The following is a 26,602-nucleotide window of genomic DNA, read 5'->3' on the forward strand; positions in this document are numbered from 1 at the left end:
TATCTTCGGTTTCGGCTCTGCATCTTTTAAGTTGTGGCAGCTGGGGACTCGGCTGAATGCAGTACTGAACACACTGCTCCCTGTCTCTCTCTGCCCGTGCTTCCTTGGGGCTTCCTTTATTTCATCAAAATGTCTGTTCCACATTACGCTGCTGATGTGTGCTTGCAAATGATTGAAAAAAGTATTTCAACATTTCTTACCTTAATTTCCAGAACGTTTTGGTTGCCTCTTGAGATGAACACTGGCTTTTCAAAATGCTTAAATACAGGATTATTTACATAATCAAAATCAAAGTACGAAGAGCTGACACCGTCAAAAATAAAGAACACTTTGGTTACAAAGGGTGGCTGGAGATTGAAGGCTTTCAGTGAAGGAGTTGTACAGCAGATTATCTCTGAGCTAGAGCGGTGGCTACATGCCTATAAGAAAGAAAGAAAGAGGTAATTGAGCAAGTATGTGCATAGGAAGTCACTGATGAACATAACTGTTCTTTAACAATACACATATATTGAAAAAATAAACACCAGAGGTCTTGTTCTTCTTTAACCAAAGCAAAATCCTGATCAGTGGTACACAGCGTTTATGTAGAGCTGGGAGAAAAGTATAAAAACTTCATGTCAATGGTGTTTGCACTCTTGTTGAGGAAATGTTCAAGTAAACAAGCTTCCTGGCCTGATTGTTCACAGCACTTTTAAAGTAAATATTTTGCAGATAATTAATGGAAAATTATTTCCAAAGCCAAGGACCATCAGGAGGCTATCCTGATGTACTGAGCTGCACTGGGACACAAAGCAGCCACAATTCAGCTTATGTCAGTGACTGCCACATGGATTTCTCTTCTTTTTACACTACCAAAGCAATAGCAAGGGACCAGAGGAGACAGTAAAAATAGGGCCAATGAATCTGACTGAAATAGTGGAAAACAAAGCACTAGTTACTCACAGCATAGCTAAGCTGCTATGTTTCCAGACAGACACTACAGATGCTGTAAGAAAGCGCTTTAAAGCCAAAACCATCGTGGGATTCTGGGCCATGAAAGCTCAGCAAACTTTATCTTCTATCAAAAAATGTACGTGTAAGGCCCCAGACATGTGGTATTCAGTGTTTAGGAATGGTGGTGTCATGCAAGTCCCTCCTAGGAGTGTTGACTGAGGGACGTGCTTCACACTGTATCTCTTTGGACCAGCGAGGATGAGATGTTGGCCCCTCACTGCTGCGCAGGAGCCACCTGACAGCAGGTGTGAAGCCACGCTTGTCCCTCACTCTGCCATTATTCCTCATGAGAGCCTGCTCTAGAGGTTCTTCCTGGGGGAAGGCTGAGATCCTGTGTGAAATGTTGGGCCAGGGTGCTTCCCTACCACCTCGACACAGAACTCACAGGACAGACACGCCAGACCCAGTGCCTTCCTAAAAGGATTGCTGTGTGGCAAGCAAGGGCAGCAGGGCAGGCAGCCTGATCTGAAGCTGAGTTTAGGCAGTTTGCAGGGATAATGTGAATCCTTGCAGATGGGATACATCTAGACTGCATCGGAGTTAGTGGTCTATACTGCCTTTACAGTTAACAGAGGGAAACAGGTCACCTCGAGTGGGATTCATCTGATCTGTTTTAGACAATAGCTTTAATCAGATTAACAGTTCTCTAGAAGGGTCAACTTCTCTCTCTTGACTGTGAAGGTTTCTACATGACTAATTTGATTATAATGTCAACAGCACATCCACAAGTACCGAGGGGAGGCACGGTGGCTGCTGGGCAGCATCACGCAAACCGCAGAGTGGCCTGTTTGTGCCTGTATCGTGTACTCCCTTCTCTGTCCCTCCCTTTCATGCTGCCTACTGTGGATAAGGTTGAAGGAGAATGGGGCTTAGCTCCTAGTCATTGTAAATCTTACATTTGTTGTACAAGAAATTTCCCCGGAAAGCCAACAGTGCTGTTGAATACCTCTGCACGTCTAGAGAAGGCCAATAAATATATATTTTTTCTGTTTTGTTTTTCAAATTAAATTGGCTCTCATTATAAAATGCTGCCTGAAGGAGCTGTGAAATTAGTTCACATTTGTCTGTAATATGCTAAATTAATGCAATGTAATTTTGCTGTTTCAAAGCAGTGACATAACTGTTCAAGCTATATCAGTTATATACTCACATTAGCCTGAAAAGTGGGATTAGATATCTAAAAATCAGCACTTTTTCTTATCACCATAGCAATTCATATTTCTGTGCATAATATTGTGAAATCTTGAATTTGCCAAGGGAAACATTTTCAAGGCTCTGAAACGGAGCCCTAGAGTTTTAGAGCTCTACGACAAGGATTACATGTCTGTGAGCTGCGAGTTCAGCACTCAGTTGAATAACTTAGTGCAGCTCTCAGTGATGCTAATGGGACTTGCACACATGTAACTAACAGCCCATTTAGATTCCTAGCACAAAATCAGAAATATTTGTGCATCCCCTGTGATAAGAAGGTAATCTGTGGGACACAAGACAAGATGGAATTTTGCTCCGTTTGCTTACAGTATTAGACTGTTCTTCCTCTTTTGAATATCTTGTTATACATCATTGATACCTCAGGCTTTGTTATATCACATGGATCTAGAAATTCATTTAAATCAGTATGGTAATAATAAGATCCATCATTAGTATAATGGATGATCAAGCTATACTTTTCCATGATATATGAATATTTGTAAAGATATCTATCATATTGTGTCAATTCTAAAAAGGGATTAGTAAAATACATATAATTATAAACCCAAACATGTCCCAGGTAATCATTATATTTATTTGATTAATGTAAACTCATTAGACTTTTTATCTACTGTAGAGTAGTGATGTCCCTTAAATGAATAGCAGTGGTATTCATAACTTTGTTTGTGGCTATCTATTAGAATCAGATACTTTACTTTATCAGGCTGGTCTCTGAAGAGGTAGCTTTCAGAAAATGATAAAAATCTAATAATACTCTTTGGAGGGGATGCAATGTGACTGATTGGTAAGGTCAAGAAAAATCTTATTTGCAATGCCCTTATTGGTACATGATTTGACATGACATTTTTGCCTTGAAATTGGTTTTAGCAATTGAAGAATATGATGGTTTAGTTTTCAAGAAATATTGGATTGAGGATCTATACGAAAAAAACCCTAATTCAATCTATTGCCTTCTCAATTAAGATACTGCCTATCACCCAGCACCTTTAACTTTTATTTAATTAGGCTTTAAAGCACATTCACTTTAAAAGCTAAGCCTACATTCTTCCTGTGACTATAATCTAAATCTGAAGACAATAAGAAAAGATGTAAAAATTATGGACCATTTCACAAGCATAAATAAATACTATACCCCAAAGGGAATAATAATCCATTGCACAATGCATATGACTCATCACTTAAAGGTATGTATTCTTGTTTCATTTGTAAAATATGACCCTTGAGGCAATTAATTCAAACCTGACCTACAGAATCTGAACTTCGGTGCCCAATTCAATTTTTTTTCATCTGACAGAACAACAGGAAAAGTATGAGAGAGGACCTCTGAGCTCCAGAGGTCTCCTAGCAGCTGACCCAGATAAGAGAGGGGCAGTTGGATGTGTATTACGGGATCTGTAGCAGTCAGAAGGGAGAAAAGGGCCAATTTGTCCTTTCATAAAAAGTAAACTTTTGGAGTTCCACTGAGGAATGAAAGATGAATGACGTTAAAGACAGACCAGGAGACTCTCCAACTATCTCTGCCAAAGGATGATTTCTCAATAGGAAGAGATGAGAATTCAGGTCTGACTCAAGGAAAGCCCATTCAGAAGGCTTTTCTGTGTAGGTGAGAAACTGAGCAGTGACACACAAAGAGGGTATCTTGAAGATTTTTCAGAGAACTCATTGGCTTTTGCTGCTATTTCAGGTAGTGCAATGAATGGCCCTAATGGATGGGTAGCATTTTTATTCTAGTTGTCGTCTTGGATGAAGCTATGGGAGATGATACTTCCAGTCTATCAGATCACTGGAGCAGAAGGTAGAGTAAAACCTCTCTTCCTTCTGGGTCTGAGAGCCAGCCCTTCACACAACGTGACCAATATTGACTGGGAGTCTAAATTCCTCCCTGGGCTTGGGATGGTCAATGTATCTGCTATCACCACATCCTTGACACCCTGGAGATTTCACAGAGCGGGCTTTTCCCTGACACCCCCTGCTGCACTCTTTCCTTGCCAGGAGATGTGCATGAGATGCAGATTCGGCACAGAAGGAAAGGCCAATGATTCCCCTCCATGAGGGAAAGTCTTTGCTGGGCTTCTGTGGCAGCGTTATGCCACAGAGTCAACACTGATAGAGGCTCCAACCCTGAATGTCTTCGGACAGGTAGTCAGGAATATCTTCAATATCACATGCTCACCATCCACAGTTTTCAGGGAATTTCTTCTATCATTATTTAATAAATCTAAGGTAGACACTCGCAGGTGAATTCTACACATTTTGATGAGTATTATGAGTATGGATTGTTCACAGACTTCTAAACATTGAAGGAACTTTAGGGTATTTTAAAATTCTCCTGTAATACAGCAGGAAATGGCATCTAGCAGGGAACAATTAAGAAACGCTAAAGATCATTCAAGAGACTACTTACTGAAGAGATAATTAAAAGTCTGTGGAAAGAGATGATCTTGCATAGCTATAGGGTCAGTTGTTGAAGGTCATGCATTAAAAGGTGCTGCTCCCTAATTTTGCAACCTTACATATCTTGGGACATTCCTGGTTAGAAGAGATTAAGCAGTGGGAATATATATCCAAATTAGTTAATGGATAGAATATTAAAAATGCTACAGCAAAGTATCCCCAAATGACCACTTGTTTACTATTGGGGAATCAATGCAAAGTACAGAAAATATTGGCCTGAAGAGAAGCAGAAGACTCATACAGCACAACTTATAAGCAGAGGTTAGAAGCCACTTATTTTGTAAACAGGCTCCTGACCAAACACCATTCCAAATTGTGCAAAGCTTTTTTACAGGCACAATGCAAAGTGAAAGGAAGGAATGAGCTGCTTCCCTTCTTGTGCACCTCACACAGGAACTGGACGTGTGAGCTGAATTGAGAGGGTTAGTGTATCCTTATGCATTATCAAGAGCTGTTGGGAATTTATGCAGCACTGCCTAAATTCGTATTTTTTGTTCCTAGTCAGAACAACTGGTCAGAAAAACTCATGAAATAGAAATTAAAAAGAAACACATTGCAAGTATTGAAACATATGGTTCAGTAACTCTAGAACATTTTTTTCACTTGTTGAAATACCAAATTCAAAGAAGGCAAAATGTATTATTTTGATAGTGTTAACATAGAATGTAATATAAACACAACTAGTGTGAACACAGTATTGAATAATTTTAAGGAAATTTAAATAAATATGAAATGAAATTGATAAAGCTGAAGCAAGGCATTTTTGCCTCATAGAAGAAAAAGTTTCAGAAATATTGAACTTCCAACATGATAGCTGAAAAGCTCATCTTAACTTTTTTTTCTTTAGGGGGCTTGCATATTGCCCCCAAAACTTGTCAGTTTCAGTGAAACTGCATTTCTTATGGGAAGTTGTTCCAGAAAAACTCTTTTACCAGTTATACCACTCATCTCTTCCACCAGGATGGAAAGAAACAGGCAGAGAACAGCAAACGCCCCAGGGCATGTCAGCTGGCTCTGCTCCCTGAGGCTTTGGGATGCAGAGCATCCCCAACAGCTCCTGCTACTTACAAAAGTGACCTTCCACTCACACTGCAACTCCATCAGGGCTCTAGGCCACAGTTAAACCTGATGGAGTGAATGAAGGGTTTAGGGAGAGACAGCTGACAGAAAAGAGTGAGACCTCTTTTAAATTGGGCACCACCAGTTTTAGGCAAATGGGAGAGAGTCTGAGAGGTGGCAGAAAGAATGAGCAGAGCTCTATGAAACAACATGTATCAGGAGAATTTGGAGCAGTGTGGTTTGTTTTAACTGGAAAAGAGAAAGGCTGAATCATAATGTAGTGCAAATATGTAAAATTAGCAGGACAGACTGGTAATCTGTTGTTTGTGTCCACTGAGGGTTAAAAAAGAAGATAGCTAATTAGCAGCTAGGATTTGGGTTAATTATTAGAAAAAAGTCTTTCCAAACCACTAGGTAAGCAGGTAGAGCAGCTCTATCCAAAGTTTGTTTAAGTGAGGTTGTGAAATTTCTTTCACAAGGAGCTTTAATAACAGCCTAGACAACTATCTGTCAGGCCGTGGTCTGCATACATTTGCTCCTGCCACAGGGAAGTGGGCCAGGATAGGTCTTTGTGGTCCCTCCCAGCTGTACTTTCCTTTGATGCTTTGGGATGTGTTTCAGTGCTGGCTTTGGTTTTCCCAAGAGCCAGAGATTCTGAATGCTGACAAAAGCAGCTTCTTGGAGGAGGCTGGTGAGAGAAAACTGAGAAGAAAAAGGTCTTAAATAACAATTTAAAATAATCACTTAGCTCTCCTCTCCCAAACTAAGGAAGCAAAAAAGACATATAACTTCAGCTATAGGACTTCTTCATCATTTTGGTTTGTACTGTACTGTTTGTCTGAGTTTGGTCTATTCAGGACCACAACCTGTTTTCTCCTTTATAAATGGGATAGCTGGTCATTGCAGTGCTCTGGATCTCTGCTGGAAATAGTTCCTCATTATTGTTTATTTTTGTAATGACTGGATGAAAGTTTGGTTTTTTGGCACATCGCCCATGCATAGGGCCCAGAGTCTCCAGCGCAGGATGGGGCAGGCTGCACCCATAGGCATCCTCCACCAGCAATTTCCTCAGTTACACAGTGCAATCTTGTTTTGCCACTTATAAATCTTCCCCTTCTCCCTGAGAACAAATATCCTTCCTTGAGAAATAAGCTCAAGGTAAAGACTAGTGGCAGAACAAATGGCAAGCTGAGCTGGGCTGCCACAGAGGCAGGGGTTTCCCTGGACTACAGGGAAAGCCACCAAGTGCCAAAAGCCTTTAATTTCAATAGAGCAAAATATATTGCTTGGGCAGTGTCAAAGGATAAAACACTCTAGATTATAATCTGTTTGAGGTTATATTCCATCCCTTCTGCAGGCAGAATGAACTTGTGTACAGCTGCTTTTACACTGGGGTAGATTCTTAGAGATCAGCAGTGGTAGGGGACAGATATCCTTATGGAGAAGGAGGGTCAGATGTGCTTCTTCTTGTGTGTTGGCAGATATCATACACCGCAAGGTATGAAAATAAAAAGAATAAGGGAGATAATCCTGACTGTCCATGTCCACGTCTTTTTTCAATAGCAGTTTAAAAGGCAGGATGGCAGCAAACCACTGCTCAAAGTAAAGGTTGCTCCCCAGTACTTGTGGGAGAGAGTAAACTCTACAGTGTTCATTGTGTGGAGTTCCCAGTCACTTTTGGACAGTGGATTTAGTTCTTTGAAACATCAGATCTTTTCAAGTCTGTTGAAATTCTGAGGAAGTCCCAAATATTTGACAAGCAAGGTATGCAGAATCAGGGCCTGAAGAGAAGCAATATTGCATATTCTTACAGGGGAACAGAGAAAGCAAGTGAATGATCTTTACTTCAGAAGAAAGACTGCTAAAATCCACACAAAGCAAAATCTAAAGAGCTGATTTCAGCAATGATCTTTTCTTTGGGAATCTTTTGTACTGAGAAATAATCATACGTTACTCAAAACCTAATAAATTTTGAGTTTGGTTGATTTCACTGAAATGTTTTGCTTTCTGACTCATGCGTAAAGTGTCTTTTTGATAACATTGAATGCCGTGTTTCATTGCAGGGGCACTGATTTTAAGATTAAAATCTGAACCCATTAAATTACAAGCCACGATTACATCCAGCTGAAATTCAGGTCCCGACACTCATAATATTATACAAATTAGGATCATGAAGAATATTATGACCTTGAAGCTATAAAAGACTGCAGATTTGCAGACATACCATTTAAAATGCTTTGAGCAAACCTATGTCTAATACTTAGAATTCAATACAGGAAATAGTGTATGATGATCATTAGAAATAAATGGAGAATATGAGCAGTAGTGTAGCATGTCATGAAGAGTGTAGGTCAATTTAGCTTCAGTTAGGCTGAACAGACCTTACAGGATAAGAAAATGTTGGAGGTGCAAATGTGTAGACAAAAGCTTACAGGAAAGAGTTCCAATACAACTAGCCAATAAATGTCATCTTCGCCTTATAAAAATTAAAGTAGATCACATGGTCACAACTGATCACCTTATTTACATTTAGACACTGTGTATTATCAACTTAGGTAACAAAAGAAGGCTCAGACCCCTGACTGCCCCTCTGTTCATGCAGAGGTACCCAACTGCAAAAGCCCAAACTTCTCTTAAAACTTAGCTGCTGAACTTTGATAAGTTAGGAGAGATTTGCCCCAATAGGTAATTTGGCAATCGGAAATTCTTCAAAATAATACTTACTTCTGATTTTACATATTTACTTTTCCTTTCTTTGATGCTTGTTCCATTTTCCTTTTATATCCATAGTCACCATTTGAATATATTTCCTACCTACAGTAGCACCTGAACTTGCCATGTAATATGACATACCTGTGTTGCATTGTTCTGTGTTTAGTCACTGAATTTGCATTGTTAAATTACAACATAAAAATCTTGTTATTAGATACTGTAAAAGGCTTATTTCTTTGGAAAAGGTTCCTTGGAAACTGTTGTTCTACCTCCAGCTTAATTTCAAATTTGTTATTGAGTTTTGCCTATGCAGTGGAAACAGTCTGTGCAGAAAACACCAAAATGTTGGTGGAAGCCCCGAAGTTTCAAGGCAAAAATCAAAGTATTTTGACTGAAAATTCCATGCCATTCACTACACAAAAATGACAAGATAACAGATTGTCTTCTTCAAGACTGACTCACCACAGAGAAGTTCATTCCCAGTTTAGGTACAGTAATCACCATCTGAGGAAAGCACACTGAGTTCAAGTTGATTCCCTGAGCTGTGATTGTACTTCCACCACTAGGAAAAATTAAAAAAATAAAAAAAAGATGATGAGTAGGATAATGATACATCTGCTATGATAATCTTAATTACAAATTATATTTTAGAGTAAATGACAACATAAAACCAGAATTAGGGATATATGGGATGAATGCAAATACATAGCTCTGAGCAGTGAGATTATTCTTCTGGGAAACAAATTTTATACTTGCTACAACAACTAATCAAATACAAGAAAAATAAAATAATTTTTAAAATTGTGGTATGCCAGGATATAAAACAAATGTGTACATTTTAAAGGAGGGTGTAGCATTTGCTAACTTACTTAACTTACTGCTTTCAGTGGTGCTGAAAAAGGTGTCTTTTTTACTGCTGACATTTTTTTGGCAAAGGCAGATGGCTTGGATTAGAGCTACTGAGACCATAAATATGTCACTTAAAAACACACACATACTACCATACATATATATTCATAATATTTATGTAGCACTGGATTTAGACTATTTTAAAATCCATTTGCTCTCCTGAGTGCTGCTGACTTGTCACATTACATGAGTTTCCTCACTAATCAGTGTAATGTCCAGACGCAGTATAGGAGACACACTTAGCTGTACAGTAGGTATCTCAGCAGGACATCACAGGTACGCTCAGCAGCAGCGAGGAGTTAAATCACATAAAGAAAAGAAGCGCCCTTCCCCCTTCTCCTTCACCTCTGAAAGGAAATGATCTGCCCTCTGCAAGTGCACCATAATAGAAGCAATTGGCATGGCAGATAGAGATAAAAATGCAATTTCTTTTGATAGATTGCTGTGCAGCGTAGACATTCTTCTTTCATTCATTACTTTTCTTATTTCTATACGAAACTTTTACTCACCTAAGAAAAGATTTGGCTGGATGAATTTTTAAAACAATGGGGTCTTCTCTGTATGTGAAATGACCACTCACATCTCGAATAGCTTCGTCGATTCCCACCCTCACACGATATTCCTGGGGAATTTGTTGTGCCGGAGTGTAGCACTCTATAGTGCTCACCGATACGCTGGAAGGACAGAAAAAGGCTTGCTTGTCAGCATTATAAAACATGCACTTGGTTTAAAACACTGTCCTTTAGTGGGCCCTAACCCTGCCTAAGGATCCACTTGTAAAAAACGTCATTGATTCCCCCACTGGGTGATAATATTGTAACAATAAGCATGGCATGAGGTAGAAACAGCAGCACCACTGCTTAGGTTCAAGATTCATCTTGATTTGGTTGACTTGCAGCTTGCCTGCTGGAAGGTGTTTCTCCAGCACTGACAAAAGCCACATCAGCCCCTGCACCCTGCCAAGGCAGTTTCCAGCCCAGAAAATGACAGCACGCTCCAGGTTTAAGGAGAATGACTTGTTCTGCTGTAACCAAGGGATAACATCTTACTCTTTCCAACCCACAGGATTTACCCTGTGTTAAAAACCTCAAGAAAAGGTGATGGTTGTACCAGCACGTCAGAGATGACCTACCCTGGGGACACCTCCTGACTCCAGGTGCTGCTGAGGGGCAGGCAGAGGGCAAGGTGAAGGTGAAAATTGAGGAAGAGCTGGCTGAGTTCAGCACAGCAGCAGAGTCTCTGGGATATTCACTTTTCCCTTGCTCTCTCATGCTTGGCCATGGAAGTCCTCCTACGCTGAGCTCAGTGGGTGAGTGGGCAGCAGAGGGGTGAGAGTCCCAAAGCTTGAAGCACATGAAATGTGGCCGCAGGGAGCAGGGCACATCAGAGGTGATGGTAACAACTGACTGGAGAAGCAAATGTAACTCTACCGGCTGGTTTCAGTGATTTGGACCCAACCACATCCAAGAGCCCTCCAAGTGAGGCCGTTCTCAAAGGCTGTGAGAGATTGTCTCTAAATTAGACAAAAGGTGCATTTGCTGCCACTTCTGAAGCTGTCCAGGAAGGTGGAGTTCACCATGTGCTGTAGGGGTTAGTGATTTGTTCATATGTATCTGGAAGCTTTTTGCCATCTTTTAAAGGAAAAAGGTAAACCCTGGCTCTAGCTGCCCTCAGAACTCAGGAAAGCTGCCAGTTTAAGTAGAGGAATACTTGCCTTGAGAAACTGGCTAAGATCTATGTAGAAGTCTCCAGGCAACTTGGCCGATGAGAAAGAGGAGTGCTGGGGATGCTTACTGGATAAGCCCCAACTACAGTTCGATACCTAGAGGTCCACCTGACCATAGCAGATGTCTGCCTCTGAGCTGGCTGTCATCTCACCCCCCCAGTAGATGTCTCAAATGGATCAGATGAATCATTCCCAAAAGGTTTATATAGTTGTCCATTAGTTGACCAGTTGAGATGGTAACATCAATAAACGCCACCCTAAACTATTAAGTAGCCACTGAATAGAAGTGCTGAAGATCTTGAGAATGATTAAATATCAGACCTGAATACCTAAATCCCTTTATTGATTTGGTCAGACTTAGTTGATTTGATCAACAGCATACAATAAATCATTTAGCAGCAAAGAATAAAATTTAGCTCTCCTGACTTTGAGTCTGACATTAACTAATAGGCTATTGCTTCCCCATGTTCCCTGCAAGTGTGATGTTTCACCACTACGACTTTCCATAATCATTCTGTTCCTGGAACACGGCGGGCCAGATTCAGCCCTTGGCTGCAGAGGTGACAATTCTGGAGGCACCCTGCTGCACCTGAAAACAGGACCAAGCAGGATTCGTGCCACGGTAGAATGGCTACCAAATTCAGAACACTTGTCTGCCCACAGCAGCGAATCTGTGCTTGGTATTTAACATTTATATTCAGCTGGGATTGAAGGAATTTCCACACAGAGCATGTCAAAGATTCTTGACCGAGCTCCTACTGGATCCAGTACAGAGCCACAAGAAATTCTGGCTTAATCCTCAAAACAATTTTACATGTACCAGGAAGACTCCCAAACTGATGCTGCCTCTGTTTTGGAGGCTGTTCACTGACAGTAGTGCAGAAATAGCTGCTCCTCTGCACGGGATACACATCCCCACAGTGGTTAGGTTTCCACCAAACAAACCAGTAGGAAATGGTAACCTGGCTGCTCACTGGGAGCTGCTGCATGAATTGCTAATACAAGGGAGAGGGCTGAGTGTGTGGGAGTTGAGGTGACAAAAATGATGGGAAATAGGCGGTTTCTAGTCCATTAGAAGCTGATTCGCTACTTCTCTATGCAACCTTTTAATGAGGTTAATGAAAGCATTACAGAATAAACAAGTCTTCTAGGGAACTGTCATCCCTTCTAGGAACCTTTCAGACATCCTAAATTCAGGATGTAATCCAGAACTGAATGCTTATTGCAGTATCAATTCTCCGATATGTAACATGAGGAGAGGAGAGTAATGCCCATTTGTAGGTTTTTTTTACTCCAAGACATTTTAATCAAGCCATTTCAATATTAAAGGCATCACTTTTTAGTAAGTACATTACCTTTTCAAGGTGCATGGTTTCTCGCCAACAAAAATCCTTCTGGATTTTCCACAGTTTAGGTATTTTCCAGCTATAGTCAGCAATGTTCCTCCAGATTTGGGGCCATAGGTGGGAGAGATACTTGTTATTACAGGATTCTGAGGGGGGATAAAGAACAGTGGATTGTTAAATTATTTTCAAAATATGAAGAGGAAGAATCTTAAAACACTTATTAGCATTTCCATGAAGTAGTAATAAAGCAAACAGGAATATAGAATTGCCATACTGGATTGGACTCATGAGGAGTCTCCTTCCAGTTAACATTGAATATAATTTTGACAATAAAGTTTTAATCATAGTGCTTACCACGTATGAAAATGTATTGAATAGTGTTTTGCCATGTCCAACAGAAACACTACTGGATATATTAAAACCTGGATTTTTTGCAGCAGGAACTGTGCATTCCAGCCTTTGGAAAACAAGGAAAAAGATGGGATTACTTTTTTTTCTGGCTTGATTTTTTGTATTAAAATAGAACCACTTCAAACTCATAATAGTGGAAGATTCATACTAAACAAGTCATCAATCTATGCGTGTCACCGACATTTCAGAAATAACAGCCAAAAGAACTGTGGTCATCTTCAATACTAAATACAAACACTGTGGTGTTTATACATGGCCAGAGAAAATAATTTTAGTATATCAAATACATTTCAGAAAAAAAGAAGCATGCTAGAGAAAACAAATACCTCCCGTTCAATGGCTGAGTTGGTTTTTGGAATTCTCCTTTAGTGCCAAATTTTTGCAGACAACAGGATTAGAAAAAATGCATCATATACATAAGTTTCTTGTATAAATTTAAGTATTAGCAAAAATTAAACTTGAACTTTTGTGGCAGCATGTGTCATTACATTTACACAGTCTCATATATGTGCTAGTCTCCTTAAATAATTTTGTCTGCATTAAGACTGTTCAGGATAGCAGTTAGGAGATTGCTCAATACTTCTGGAGGGTGACACTTTGCTGCTATACATATATGAATAGGGGAAGCCATGCCATGATTTGCACATCGCTTTGGTAGAAGACAGTCATATTCTTTGAAGTGAGAGAGGATATTCATTGAACTTCCTATTTCTTCAAGATAACAACTGGAATAACCTCTGTCTTAAACTTAAGCCATTATCCCACTGTCTCAAATACTTATTTCTAAGGAGGAGGAGGAGAGGTGCAGCTGAAGGTCATAAGCCTCTGGATGACGAAATACCTGCATCTTCTCATGTTTCTCTCCAGCAGTTTCACAGATCAGGAAGATGGAGGTGATGTAACTGAGCCCGGCAGGATCCTGGCCAAAGGAACCTTCCCTCTTTTCAAACCTTTGAATAGTTTCATTCTTGCCAGCTCCCACAGATGTTGAACAGCATTTCGCAGACAAACCAGAAAAAGATGCTGCAGGAGCTATCAGCATTAACTAGATTTATTTGATCTCCAATTAGAGCACTTTTTTCTTGGGGACCTTATCAAACCAAGGGATTGTTTCCTGTTTGAAATTTCAGAATTGGAGATGACACTCATAGACTGAATGTTTATATTGTAAAAATATCCATACCACATAAAGAACATCTGTATAAAAGGAAATTCAGATTTTAGGTTTCTTACTTGTTTTTGTTGCTAGATTTTGCTTCCAGAGCACAAATTTGTCCTCCGATATGGACTACTGTATTTTTTAATTCAAATTTATTATTTTTGCTGAATCCAAAGTCCCATCCACACAGTGTCAGTTTTGTCCCGCCTTCTAAGGGAGCACTGCTTGGGAGAATCTGTTGAAAAAATATTGTGTTACTTACATCAGGTTTTCTTGAACTTCAAATGGAGTTAAAGAATGTGCAAAGGAATAATTTTAGAAAAAGCATTTCTTCTGGTAGACTATGTCCTACCATTCATCTTAATTGTTCTTCACCTTTCATTTGTCACATTATGAGCCTTCTCTGACAGTAGCAATAAATAAAAAACCTATACTAGAAAGCTTTGAAGGATAGTGTTTAGGGGCACTGAACAAGCTGTGCATTGTAATAGTCTTTTAAATCCCGCCGTTCTTGTCTTTCACATCTTATTTCTGGCATGTTAAACATACAATGTACTTATTTTGTTAGAACCTGAATGCTGAACACAAAAGAGCCCCAAAATGACCATTTTTTGTCAGCTTGATGAAAGTCAGGTTCAGAGTGAAGTAGCTTCAAAGACACCAAAATCCGCTATCGCGTTGGCTGTGATAAAGTTAACGTGACTTCTGCTATTCTTTCCTTAAATCTTTTACATTTGGTCACCTCTAATTCTGAGTTAAAAATAAACTACCCCTCAGAAACACAGAGACAATCTACAAAGGAAATGCTTTTTTTTCTGTATATTGTAAATTGTCCTGTAAAATATAACAATGGTGGGAAAAATGTAGGAACACTATAGAAGTCTTACAAAACTCAGTACAAGTACTGGTCAGTACTGCAGTGTAAAAAAAAAAAAATCAAAAAGATATTGGTTCAGGGTTTACGGGGACTTTTAACAATACTGCATAATTTTGCAAACATGTCAGTACCACTCGACAAACAACAGAGAATGAAAGACTGAATTTATACTTGTGGTCATAGTGCCTAAATGTCTTAGACTTAATGCTTTACTGATAGTAATTTTGCCCCTAAAATGCAATACGGCTGTGCCTTTCAAAGGACCCGACTTCATTTTCAAGCTAAAAGGCAAGTGTTTGAGAGATACTTGGCTATTATTTTATCTGGAAATCCAGTAAGACAGCACATTTCTTTTCAACTCTCTTGTAGCTATACTTCAAGACTCTCACAAATGAACTATTGTAGATAGAAAGGCAGCTGAAGAATACTTCAAAAGAATTATACCATATATTCTATATGGGGAAATTTACTGCCCCCATTAGAAAGCAGACAAAGAGTCTGATGTAAAATGCACTGAAGCCAGTAGGAATCTCTCCTATTTTAATGAGCTTTGAATCAGCTCTCAATGAGCAAAGAAGAGGGAACCTATGCAGGAATAGTACTTCTGCACAAATCCCATAAAAAAGGAGTGATGCTCGCACAGCTTCCTGACACGCAACACTGCAGCTAAGAGCGTGGAGCCGTACTGTATCCTGTGGAGTCTGTGCTGTTCCCAAGTTTAACTTTCCCTTGTTTCTTTGTCTTTTTCTTCAAAATCTGGATTGACTTCAGATCCTAGTTTTCCACTCTACTTAGTATCTCAGCGCACTATCTATTTTTGGAGTAACAAAACCCTAGCAGAAACTGAAATTGCTCTGTGGGAGTACAGGATGTTTTGTACAATAATGCATTGACATGTGGCATTTGAAGAGTATGAAATGTAACCCATAAGTTAGCAAAATAAGGGCGTTAAAATCAGGCTTCACAAAGCCGTGCAGAATAAAAACCAAAGGCACTTAACTGGTTTTGAGTGACCTTATCTGCCAAAAGAGACTTGTGATAGCCCATGTGCCTTAATTGAGGGAGAGTGAAAGCATTTATTACATTCTGCAGGCAAATTTAGGAGGCAAGACTTCCAAGTAGATAGCAAAAAATAAACCAGATCTTATACTTTTCAATTTAAGTTCTGCAGAAATTCCCCCAGAGTGTTTTTATTAATTTCTTTATTTTTACTCCACTTGTTCTGTATGATGAAACTACTGAAAGTTAAATGTAGTTTCGCAGACTTTTTCTTGGGATAGTCGACAGGAATGAATAGTCAACCTCCTAGACTTTCAGCTGAGGCATACATAAGCAATTTCTGTGTGCTTACATAATGCAGGTAGTATCAGAAATCAGTTATAAATGCTGTGAAATTTAGGATTTGAAAGTTCTCAATAGCAAGGAAACTCCACTGCTAAGATGGAGTAAGTCCTGCTGCAAGACCTGATGTTCTGCTTCTCCCTGCTGCTCTCTGGATTTTGGGTTCAGGGACAGAAAGTGATCTTCTGTTTTTCTTTTCGGAAAAATTTCAAGTATTGTGTTTTTCTTTTGTTTATGTTGACAGCCATTATGCTAATACTTTATAAATTGTGAAAGAAAGTATCCATTTATTAAAGTTTCAACAGCCCATTCATTTTAATTAAGAGGCAAGAACATGTACAGGCCACATGTGAAATTTCCAGCAAAACCTCCAACCTAAACAGGCAGCAGAAAGCCTGATGTTCTTGATATGTCTGAGACAAAAGCCAGATAAAATGACTCACTTTAAAAACAACAACAAACCATGTCAGGTTTTTAACCACAACAAAGAATCAAAAGGGAGACCAATTTATTTCTTCTTTACGCTGTTCACCTTTCAGCGCGACCTGAACGCTGCACGCAGATGCCTGCAATTTGTTCCAGCACCAAGTGATCTCCAAGGAACCTCCTCCGAGTTCCCTGGCTTTCCTCTAGCACCGCCTGTCCGTGCTGACAAAAACATGCCTCGATGCTGGCAGAGGCGGTGGATGGGAGTGGGGTACGGTGCTGAGGTGTGGGGTGGGAGCTGGACTTTGGTGGGGACGTGTCCTGGTGTGAGCCCTGCTGCGCTGTCTGTAGCAGGGGAGGTGCCTGGGCAGGGCTGGGGTATGGGGCCGCTCCCCGCCACACACGGCTCCAAGGAAAAGTGCTTAAATCAGGGCACGGGGATGAAGGATCTGCAGGACTCCACAGGAAAACTCTGGGTTTCTTCTCTGCCACCCCTCATGACAGGAAAATATCTTTCTTTTATTTCCCTGTTGCGCACCACTCTCTAATAACCTGGGAAAACTCTGTTGAAGACTTAGCTAATGTCCGTTGGACCTGACCCTCGGAGAAGCTCTGTGTTCCCCCCAGGTTAAAGCGATCATATGACATATCTCAAGCAATCTGTCCCTTCCCTCTGAAAGCTGCAAAATATCAGGGGGGAGTTTGGACTGAATTTCAGATACTATGCAAAACAGGTCATCCTCTGTTTGTTAGGAACAAAACAAGCTTTTTTCTCACATTTTATGCATATGGGTTTAAAGACAGATCAGAAGATGATGAATAATCTGGTTTATATTTTTTTCAGTAATAATGTTAAATGTCATGGTCCAGTAGAGCATGAAATCTGTCTTAACAGCTAGCAATCCAAAGGGATTTAAGTACTCAGCTGCATTTTTTTCCTTACAAGCCTTCTAGAAGCAACTTCTACCAACATGGGCACGCTGTAATTCGAGATTCACTTTAAGATCCATCAGTGCCACAGATCCATATTCATTACAGGGGTAGACTGGGCTTGTGCTGAGCAGGCAGGGCCGAGCCACACGGGGAAGGGGAGTACCCAGCCAGCCCCACGCCTGCTCCCACTGCCCCACATCCAAGGCGCACTCCCCAGGATGAGTCCTCCCCGCAACTTCTCAGGGACCGCAGAGCTGGCCTGGGGGACGCACTTCTCGGTCTAAGCATCTCTGCGTGGGCTCCAGGTGCTTGGTTCTTAAAACTGCTGAGCGCACGCCCTCATAATTGAAATTAAAGAGGGCTACATGAGCTCAGCACCTCTGAAAATCAGAAACTAAGCAGTTCAGAGCCTTAGAAATCTTTTTGGAGGCATGGCAATATACAGCCACTGCTGGAAAGTTTTGCCAAGAAAAATATTAAGGGATGCTACTTGTGCTTGAGTTCTAGGAAAGACTAAACAAGCTATGCAGGACATGTGTGAGTAGCTTGGTCCTGCACAGGTATATAAAAATGTATCAGGACTAATTCTCAGTGTATCCCTTTGAAATGGTCATTCATAGTCTCACACAAATTAAGGCCAGGAAGGACTATTTGATCATCTAATACAGCCTTTTTGAAATAAATGTGTTCTTGTATAAAGTGAAAGTAAACTATTCACATTCTGCACTAGCAATGTTTTTACATCTCCTTTGCCCAAAGGTAAATGGCAATAGAAGGCAAGGCAAACAGCCCTCCCCTTCCATCCATTTTGGGTTTGATTCCTATAATGCTTCATTGTTGTTCATTGAATTTTGCCTGTATGAATCCTAAATTTTGTATCTGAAAGGTAAACATGGAAAAGAAAAACAAAGAAAAACCTGTAAAAATGTGTTTCTAGATTATTAGCAGTTTTGCCTGTCTACTCTTTAAAAAACTGTTGTACATGAAATCAACTGCCTGGTTGAAAGAAATATATTATTTATTTAAAAAAACCTTTTGTCTCCTTTTCTCTCTGAGAGTTTAGCATGCCAAATTTACATGTCCATTTATAAGCTGTATGCCCATAAAGGAAAAGGTATTTTTAACTACATGGTATAGTTTAAATGCATTAACAAAAGTAAATGGGTATAAGTGCTACCAGAAAGTTTTATGCTTGTCCTTCCCTCAGTTTTCTAGTCCGTTAAGTGCCCTATAAACCTCCGCCTTCACAGTTATGTCATACTTCACACGGGATGATTTGGTTACACATACAGTTGGCCAGCACAAATCCTGCGTTAACCATAGCTGAATTAAAGCAGGAATGTGCCAGTGCAGCTCTCCGCTCGTCCGTGTGGTTTCATTCTTGCACACCCTTTATGGGCTTTGGCTGGCTGGCAGCAGCCTCCGGCTGTCCCTGACCCAGGGAGGGCTGCGGCTACAGGCTCGTCCCCCTCAGTGGCAAGTGGATCCATGGGAACAAGGAGGTGGGGAGGGGTGTTAAGAAAAAACATCTCCCCCAGGGTGGTGTTTTGGTTGACAGCTCTGTCGCAAAGCTTAGGTAGGGGAGAGAGGGACTTTTACCCACAGGGAAATAGAATCATAGAATCACAGAAGCAAGAGTTGGAAGGGACCTCTGGAGATCATCTAGTCCAAGCCCCCTGCTAGAGCAGGATCACCTACAGCAGGTTGCACAGGATTGTGTCCAGGCGGGTTTTGAATGTCTCCAGAGAAGGAGACTCCACAACCTCTCTGGGCAGCCTGTGCCAGTGCTCTGTCACCCTCAGAGTAAACAAGTTTTTCCTCATATTGCGTTGGAACTTCCTGTACACCAGTTTGTGCCCATCGCCCCTTGTCCTGTCACTGGGCACCACTGAAAAGAGTCTGGCGCCATCCTTTTGACACCTGTCCTTTAGATATTTATAAGTATTGATGAGATCACTGCACTTTCTTCCAGCACTGGAGGAAGCATGGGGATGGATGAGGAGCAGGGGCAGGAGATGTCCTGCGTTGGGTCAGGCCATGGCAGCTGCGGGCAGAAGTGCTTTCCTCCACCTCCTCCCTTTGAGAGGGGACTGAGAGGACGGGTGCCCCTTTTCGTGACTGGCCTTTCCTGTCAGACCCCTGCCAGGCTGGCTCAGGCCCACGTTGTTTCCCCACCATGAGTGCTTTGGAGGGCCAGGGCTCTCCTATGGCAAGGCAGGATGATCAGGCAGACCTGTCCACCATGAGCCTGCACCCTTCAGGGAGAGTACGTGTGTCCAGCCAGAGGCTTTACGGACACTGAGGCCGAGGGGAGGTCAATGAGAGCAGACACTTCATTTATCAAAATTGCACAAAAATAAACAGAAAATGTCCGCACAGCGCAGACTGCATTCCTCCCTCAGAGACAGATATGAGAAAATCCACCGTTTTACCTCATGAACCGTAGGCAAGCAGGTGTCCTGTGTCCAGGTGCGGCCAGGGCACTGGCGAGCCCGGAGGCACTGCTGGCCGCACCAGCCGCACTGCATGAAGGGAGGCGCCAGCAGGCACTGGCTGCAGGACCCGAAGTGATGGCAGCCCGGCCCCTTCAGCGGGATCTTCGTTATCTGTCGGTGGAAAGGCATGATGCACGAGGTCCTTTTAATACATGCACGAAGCGGCAAGGAGAGCCTCTATTTATGCAGCGCACCGTGGTGCTACTCAGATTTCAGATGTGCAAGCCACGGTTCGACTTCTCTTTAGCTCAGTAATTATAGGATCTTATAAGTAATTTAACTGACATGATTTTAAATTCGCTTGGGAGAAAGCCTAAAGGCATCTTAATGTTATATACAGTTACTACCAGCATCTGGTGTTTACAGCAAGATAGCGTTTTTTGCTGATGGAAAAAGAAAACAGCAGTGCGCTCCTCCCAATTCTGCACTAGTTCTTGGAAAAAACCAGTGTATCTCAGTATGCCTTAGTTCATACATTTGTAAAAATAGTCATGATGGCTATTTCAACTTTGTATTAAATATCTGTGACATACTTACAGCATGTGACTGCCCATGTACTTGTTTTTTAACACCTATCATCAAAAACCTATACTATATCTAAACTATGAATTAAAATTTATATTATTTAAAATATCAGGATAGTTAGGATAATAGTCACTCTAAATATATAAGAATTATTTTAGTCAAAATATTAAAATGAGTATATTATTACATTACTATTTGAGTACATCATACTTCTTTACACTTCAGTACCTTCCTTTAACTTATTTTGGATATTTTCTTGAGGGTTATTCTTATAAATATCTCAGACATTTCTAGTAAATGATTAATAACCATCTTTACTAATGGCTGATGTATTTCTGTAAATTCTTATAGGACTCAAGGGGTCAAATTATTGCTTACGATTATGGTTTAGGATTATCTGTAATATTATCTGCTGATGTTTTAAAGCCATTCTACAATGCGTATCTACTTATGACAATAGCATATTTATGACAGGTCTTCATCTTTTATTAACCCTTTCTAGACTACACGCTAAAGCAATCTTCAAACCTTGCTGTGAACACCGACTCCCAGTTTTAAACAAATCCACGTAACTCTTGCACACACCCCCCTCCTTGAAAAGTTACAACGTTATGACACAAACCAACAAAAGCCAGGAAACCGTGAGCACCATTCTTTCTTTAAGCCATTGTGTGTTTTTTCTTTGCAAGCACTTGAATTAAGGACGGGGTTTCAGCCTTAAAATTTGCATTTCCTGGCTTTTGTTGGTTTATATCACAGCTCTTACGTTATTTAAACATTTCTCAATATTAGGCTGTCGGTTTGTTTAGTAACAAAAAAAAAAAAATCTTGGAGGAAACTTGCCTCTCCAGTGTTCCCAAGGGAATGGCGAGGCTGGGAGGATGCAGAGCATAAAGCAGCGGTGTGAATAGTTGCTCTTACTGAACGTTGCTGCTCTGATGGCAGGTTTATACAGTGCACAGAAGGATTAGCTTATGAACCACTCACCTTTTTCCCAGTCACTACCAGGGTATAGCCATCATCTGCTAATGAATTCTCGACAACAACTTGGGGAGAGACAGGGTGGGAGTCGAGCTGAAAGCTGACATGTGGAGCTGTGGGTTCTGAACGGGAAACCACTATCTAAGAAAGAAAGAAATTGGGAAAATCAGCAGGCAGCGTGTAACACAAATGCATGCTGCTCAGCGGTCTCACATTCCTACCACTTCTCTGCTTGCATTAATTACTTTGCATTACATTGCATAATATTTTGCATAATGTTCCATCATGATCTGATTAAAGCACTATAAAATCTACTTTATTTAACACAGCAAAATCATGGCTGTTGGAGGATGCTCAAAATGCATCATATTTATTAAAATATGAAGAAGTCTTTCCATGTTTTCTAGTCCTTTAATTTCAAGTATTTATAAATCAAATGTAAAAAATGAAGATGGGTCATTTAGTCAGCCCTGTACATTTAAGAAAGAAGAATTTTACCTACAATGTCTATTTAAAAGAATCTTAAAACTCCAGGCCTTCAGAAGTGCAAGATATTTCCATTTATTTTCACTTTGGTCCTTCAGTTTGAAAAGCAAACTTTACCCTGTGTCAATAGTATCTGGTGTTGATGCTGGTGGCGCTGTTCGAGTGCAAAGCTATGGCAGGCACAGGTTGCGCTGTGAGCAGCTCTACAGATCTACGGGTACATGGACCTCAACTGCCAGAGCTGGCGAGGTGGCTATTGCTAAGGCAGGCTCTTTGCAAGACGTGGCTGAGCACCTTGAGATCTGGCTCCTGCCGATTCCTGCAGGAGCCGGGTGTCCAGGACGGAGCACTCAATGCACCTCTTAAATGACAGGGAGAGCTGGAGGCTTCTCTGGAAGATGTTCCAAAACAGGAGCCTAATTTAGTTGTCCTGAAGCCCCTTTGCAGGAGTCCTCTCTCTCTCTATTGATTTTAGGAGATCTTAGGGAGATTAGTCACACCAGTATGAAATTCCCCCACTAGTCATCCCTCTGCATCTTGAGTTACCTAAATACTTCTGAGAATTTGGGCCTATTCCTGCAAACACACGCTTAACTTTACTACTGTAACTTTGTTGACTTTAATGGGATGAGTCATGGCTGTTAAGCACAGGCATAAAGCATCTGCAGATTGGGGTGGATATTTGATAGCGAGATTTTATAGGCTTGGGTTTACAATCCAGAGGGATGCGCGCCCAAATGCGATAGCATCAGGCAACAAAGGCAGAGGATTGTTTACATGAGGGAAGATCATGTTCATGTTTCAAAAGCTGCATCACGTGTAGTTTACTTAAGGAATTCAGATAATCAGCATTTGCTGAGAAGTTGAGATTCAATGGAGTTCATTATTTAAAAAGATTGAAGCCATTCTGGAAATAACTTGTATGTCAAATGTTTAATTTTTCACTATAATGAAGCTTTTCTTCTGACTCCGAAGGCAGCATCAGAACAGCTAGGACATTGACTTACACGATTTCACTGGCTTTGCACACTGCCAAGGTCTTTCAACAAGATGGCTGACTCCAAAACTAGACTTAGAGATCCTGTAATTACAGCTGATGTTTTGTTGTAATTCAAGACTTAAATAAAATATATGAGCAGTTAATTCACAGCGATAAGTGCTTCACATCCCAGAGGTATTTACAGTTTGGGGTTACAAGAGGCTTTTTTTTTCCTTTAAAATGAAACTGGCTTTGTTAAAGACTTTGCTATGAGTTTGTTTTGCAGTACAGAAAGTGCAGCTTTTAGAAATCAATAAGGTCTGATCATTTTCGGTGACACAGAAGTATGGTCTCTGACTCAGTGTATTAGAGCATGAGCTCTGTTTTTGTATTCAGGACAATGAAAAATAGAATGGACTGCAAAGCTGCATGAAAAAGCTTGATTAATGTTGGCATTATGGGGAGAGGTAGCACCACAGCTGCAAATACCTTTTTAGTTGATCATTAGCCGTGTCTCATCTCGAATACCCACTGCTATAAAATGCTAAGAATTCTTTTCTATCATTAATCCAGGCTTCCTCTTATTGCCAAGCATTCTTTCTGATTGAGCCACAGCGTTAACCCTTTAAACACATCTGCATTGCAACCCCAGAGCAATACATGAAAATTTGGATCCCATCTTTACAATCTTGGAAAAATTATTCCTTACTTTAAACACTGACCGACCTTCATTTTATTGAGGCCAATAGTCAAATCACCTGCTCAAAGCCCAAGTGAATAGACTTTGACCTCATGACATACAGGGAGCTCAAATTACACTTCCTAACTCATTTGGGACTACGGAATAGGAGTTTGGCGTTTGCTTAGAATTAATCTACCAGCCTACAGTGCTGCCGTAACAGATACTAGATGCAAAAATACTCTTTTTGGTCTATATAACTGTGTGGTTTTTGCACGCATCAGCCCAGTCCTTGAAATTCTATCTTACCCTTATCCAACATAATCCTGAAGAAAAAGGCAATTTGAAGACAGCTTCTACAGCAGGAAGAAGAGGCTACTTAGGACTCCAGTGTCATTCTCAGAAACCTCTGATTTTTATTGCTTGAGACTCGGCTGGTATGCATACAGTGTGGCTTTAATCTACCGTGGACACACCACCACACAGGGGCTACTTCAACCATGGAAATGGTTCAATACTACAGAAGGATTTCTCTTTACAAAGACTATTAAGTGCTAGTTTGTTTTTTTGGGGGGGTTGTTGGGGTTGGGATTTTTTTTACATTTTAATAATTAACTTAATAACCAAGCATTTGTCCAGAGCATAAGGGAAATGAAAGTATATCTATGTGCCTGCAGTCAAGCAGTTAGGAGACAGGGAAGGTCTCGCACAGATAAAGAATTGCCTAAAAGAGAACAAACAGATGTTAGCAGTAAATGGTCAGTCCTTGCAATAGTGAGAAGTCACCAGAAGTGTTCTGCAAGGTGTCTGTGCTGGGATCCATACTGTTCAACATACCCATAAATGAGTTGGGAAAGTGGTTAAGCAGTCCAGTGACAAAGTTTGCTGATGATCTGAAGGTATTCAAGGTGATAAAGATGAGGACAGACTATGAAGGATGGCAGAAGGACTTTACAAGACAGCATGTCAAGGCAATAAAATGTCAGGTGAAATACAACAAAGAAGATGAATTTAAAGTGGTATATGATAGATAGTTCCATGAAAACATCATCTCACTGCTCAGCAGCAGTCAAAAAACCTCCCAAAACTACCAAATAAAAACTTAGGAAATATTAGAAAAGGATTAGAAAACAAATCGGAAAACATCCTGATGTCATACAAATTCATGGCTTGCCTGAACCTTGAATTCTCTGTTGCAGTTCTGGTTGCCTCGTGACAAGAAGAGTACGTTAAAATGGGAAAAGGTTCAGAGAAGGGTAACAAAGATGATCAGAAGGCTGTAATGAACAACAACTGAGTAGGGTAGGTGTGGAAATGCTATGAAAAAGGGATACAGAATCATGAGTGGGCGGAGACTGACCATTTACTTCTAATAAAAGTACTAAACACCATCAAAAGACAAAAGTGAGAGCCAGGTTCAAAGCAAACAAAAGAGTAAGACTTCCTGGCAATATGTGATGACCTATGAGACTCCTTGCCAAAGGATGTGAATGCAAGAGGAATACACATTCAAAGGGAAACTCCACGTGTACATGGAAAGAGCTAAACAGACAAAACCCAATAGCTCAGGAAATCCCCAGAATGGAAAATAGTTGGAGGGTTGAAGCAGAAGGTGTTACGTATCTTGCCTGGGTCCCTAGGCATCCACTTGTCACCACTGCTGGAGCACTGAACTAGATGGACTCTTTGTTTAAACCCACGTGGCTCTTCTGATGTTCATACAAATAATCCTTCTGAGAATCACATTCATTATCAGTGACTACAACCCCAGACATCCTTCTCAAAGCAAACACAGTGTTTATGTTTCAGAGGAAAACAAAAAAGTATGTGGTCTTTCAGCATAGCTCAAAGTACTTCCATGAAGATTATAGCCAACAGTTAATTAATTAATGAATATATTAATTAATATATCCTTTATACTGGAACTCAGTGATCACTTAGGTCCATGAACATTAAAATAATTCATTTAAATATTCTTTCATTGCCATCAGCTAATATCAATGTTAAGAAGACTTGACTCTAGGTTCATTTATGCATAATATGGCAAATTAAGACTGTAATAACTTGAGTTGAAAACCAGCACGCAACAGCTTTTTTTAAAAATCATTCTGATGCTCAGTTCTGCTAGTCAGCAGGATTGAATTACAAATGTTACTGTCTGCATGTTGAAATATCTTCTGCAAAAATGAGAAGCCTTCTAAAAGCAATCCCATCTAAGTATCATATTGTTATTTTTTCCCTAGATGTCTGGCAGGTGTAGGCCATTACCCAGCAGAGATAGACTCAGGGTTAACTTTATTGTGTAACGCCTCAAATGCCCTGGGATATGCAGCGTGGCCTTGCAAAGGGCACATATGTAGCTCTCTAAATGCTGTATATCATTCTAATCCATGGAGAATAGAATGGATCTCCCCTGAAGGGTGTAAGCTTTTCTACTCAAACTGAATATTAAAACATGTGTGCTCTCAAAACAGTTATTTGGCACCAGGTCTTAATTTTAATTTGACTATAAGGATTTTGCATTATGCAGTATTTGATATTTTTTTCTGTGAGCATCACAATACATTCTTTACCACAGAAAGAACTGCTATTATAAAACTGTTAAAAGTTGAGCTATAGGTATGAAAATGTTACTCATCAAGAGTTTGCCACAGTCTTCTGTTGGTTTAAAAATGATAAAGTGGGAAGGACTGCAACTATTCCCATTCCTACAAATGCATGTGTGCGTAGTTTGCACTTAGCTTTAAATAGGTCAGACTGCCAGTATCGACCAGCCAGGTGAACTGCTGGACCACAGAGGCAGGACAGCAGTGGGCACTGAGGACAACCTTTGCAATGGCTCCATGGGCATCCCATCACTCTTTCCTCCTCCTGGTACTGGAAGGTTTAAAGTCCATGC

At 40.5% G+C, this 26,602-nt stretch overlaps 1 protein-coding gene across 12 annotated transcripts in view; it reads right to left on the reverse strand.

Annotated features, from left to right (window-relative positions):
- Window positions 1-26,602, reverse strand: part of MET (MET proto-oncogene, receptor tyrosine kinase) — a 137,871-nt gene that overhangs the window by 22,956 nt on the left and 88,313 nt on the right. For all 12 annotated transcript variants that reach the window (XM_054819031.1, XM_054819002.1, XM_054819011.1 and 9 more), the window contains 8 exons: window positions 21,566-21,700; window positions 19,991-20,164; window positions 14,056-14,216; window positions 12,766-12,868; window positions 12,421-12,557; window positions 9,849-10,013; window positions 8,893-8,992; window positions 201-419 (listed from right to left, as the gene is read on the reverse strand). In XM_054819031.1, the coding sequence (XP_054675006.1) occupies window positions 201-419; window positions 8,893-8,992; window positions 9,849-10,013; window positions 12,421-12,557; window positions 12,766-12,868; window positions 14,056-14,216; window positions 19,991-20,164; window positions 21,566-21,700 (1,194 nt within the window). The remainder of the gene's footprint in view (window positions 1-200; window positions 420-8,892; window positions 8,993-9,848; window positions 10,014-12,420; window positions 12,558-12,765; window positions 12,869-14,055; window positions 14,217-19,990; window positions 20,165-21,565; window positions 21,701-26,602) is intronic.

Source organism: Grus americana, chromosome 1 (assembly GCF_028858705.1).
Source record: "Grus americana isolate bGruAme1 chromosome 1, bGruAme1.mat, whole genome shotgun sequence".
Classification (NCBI taxonomy): Eukaryota; Metazoa; Chordata; class Aves; order Gruiformes; family Gruidae; genus Grus; species Grus americana.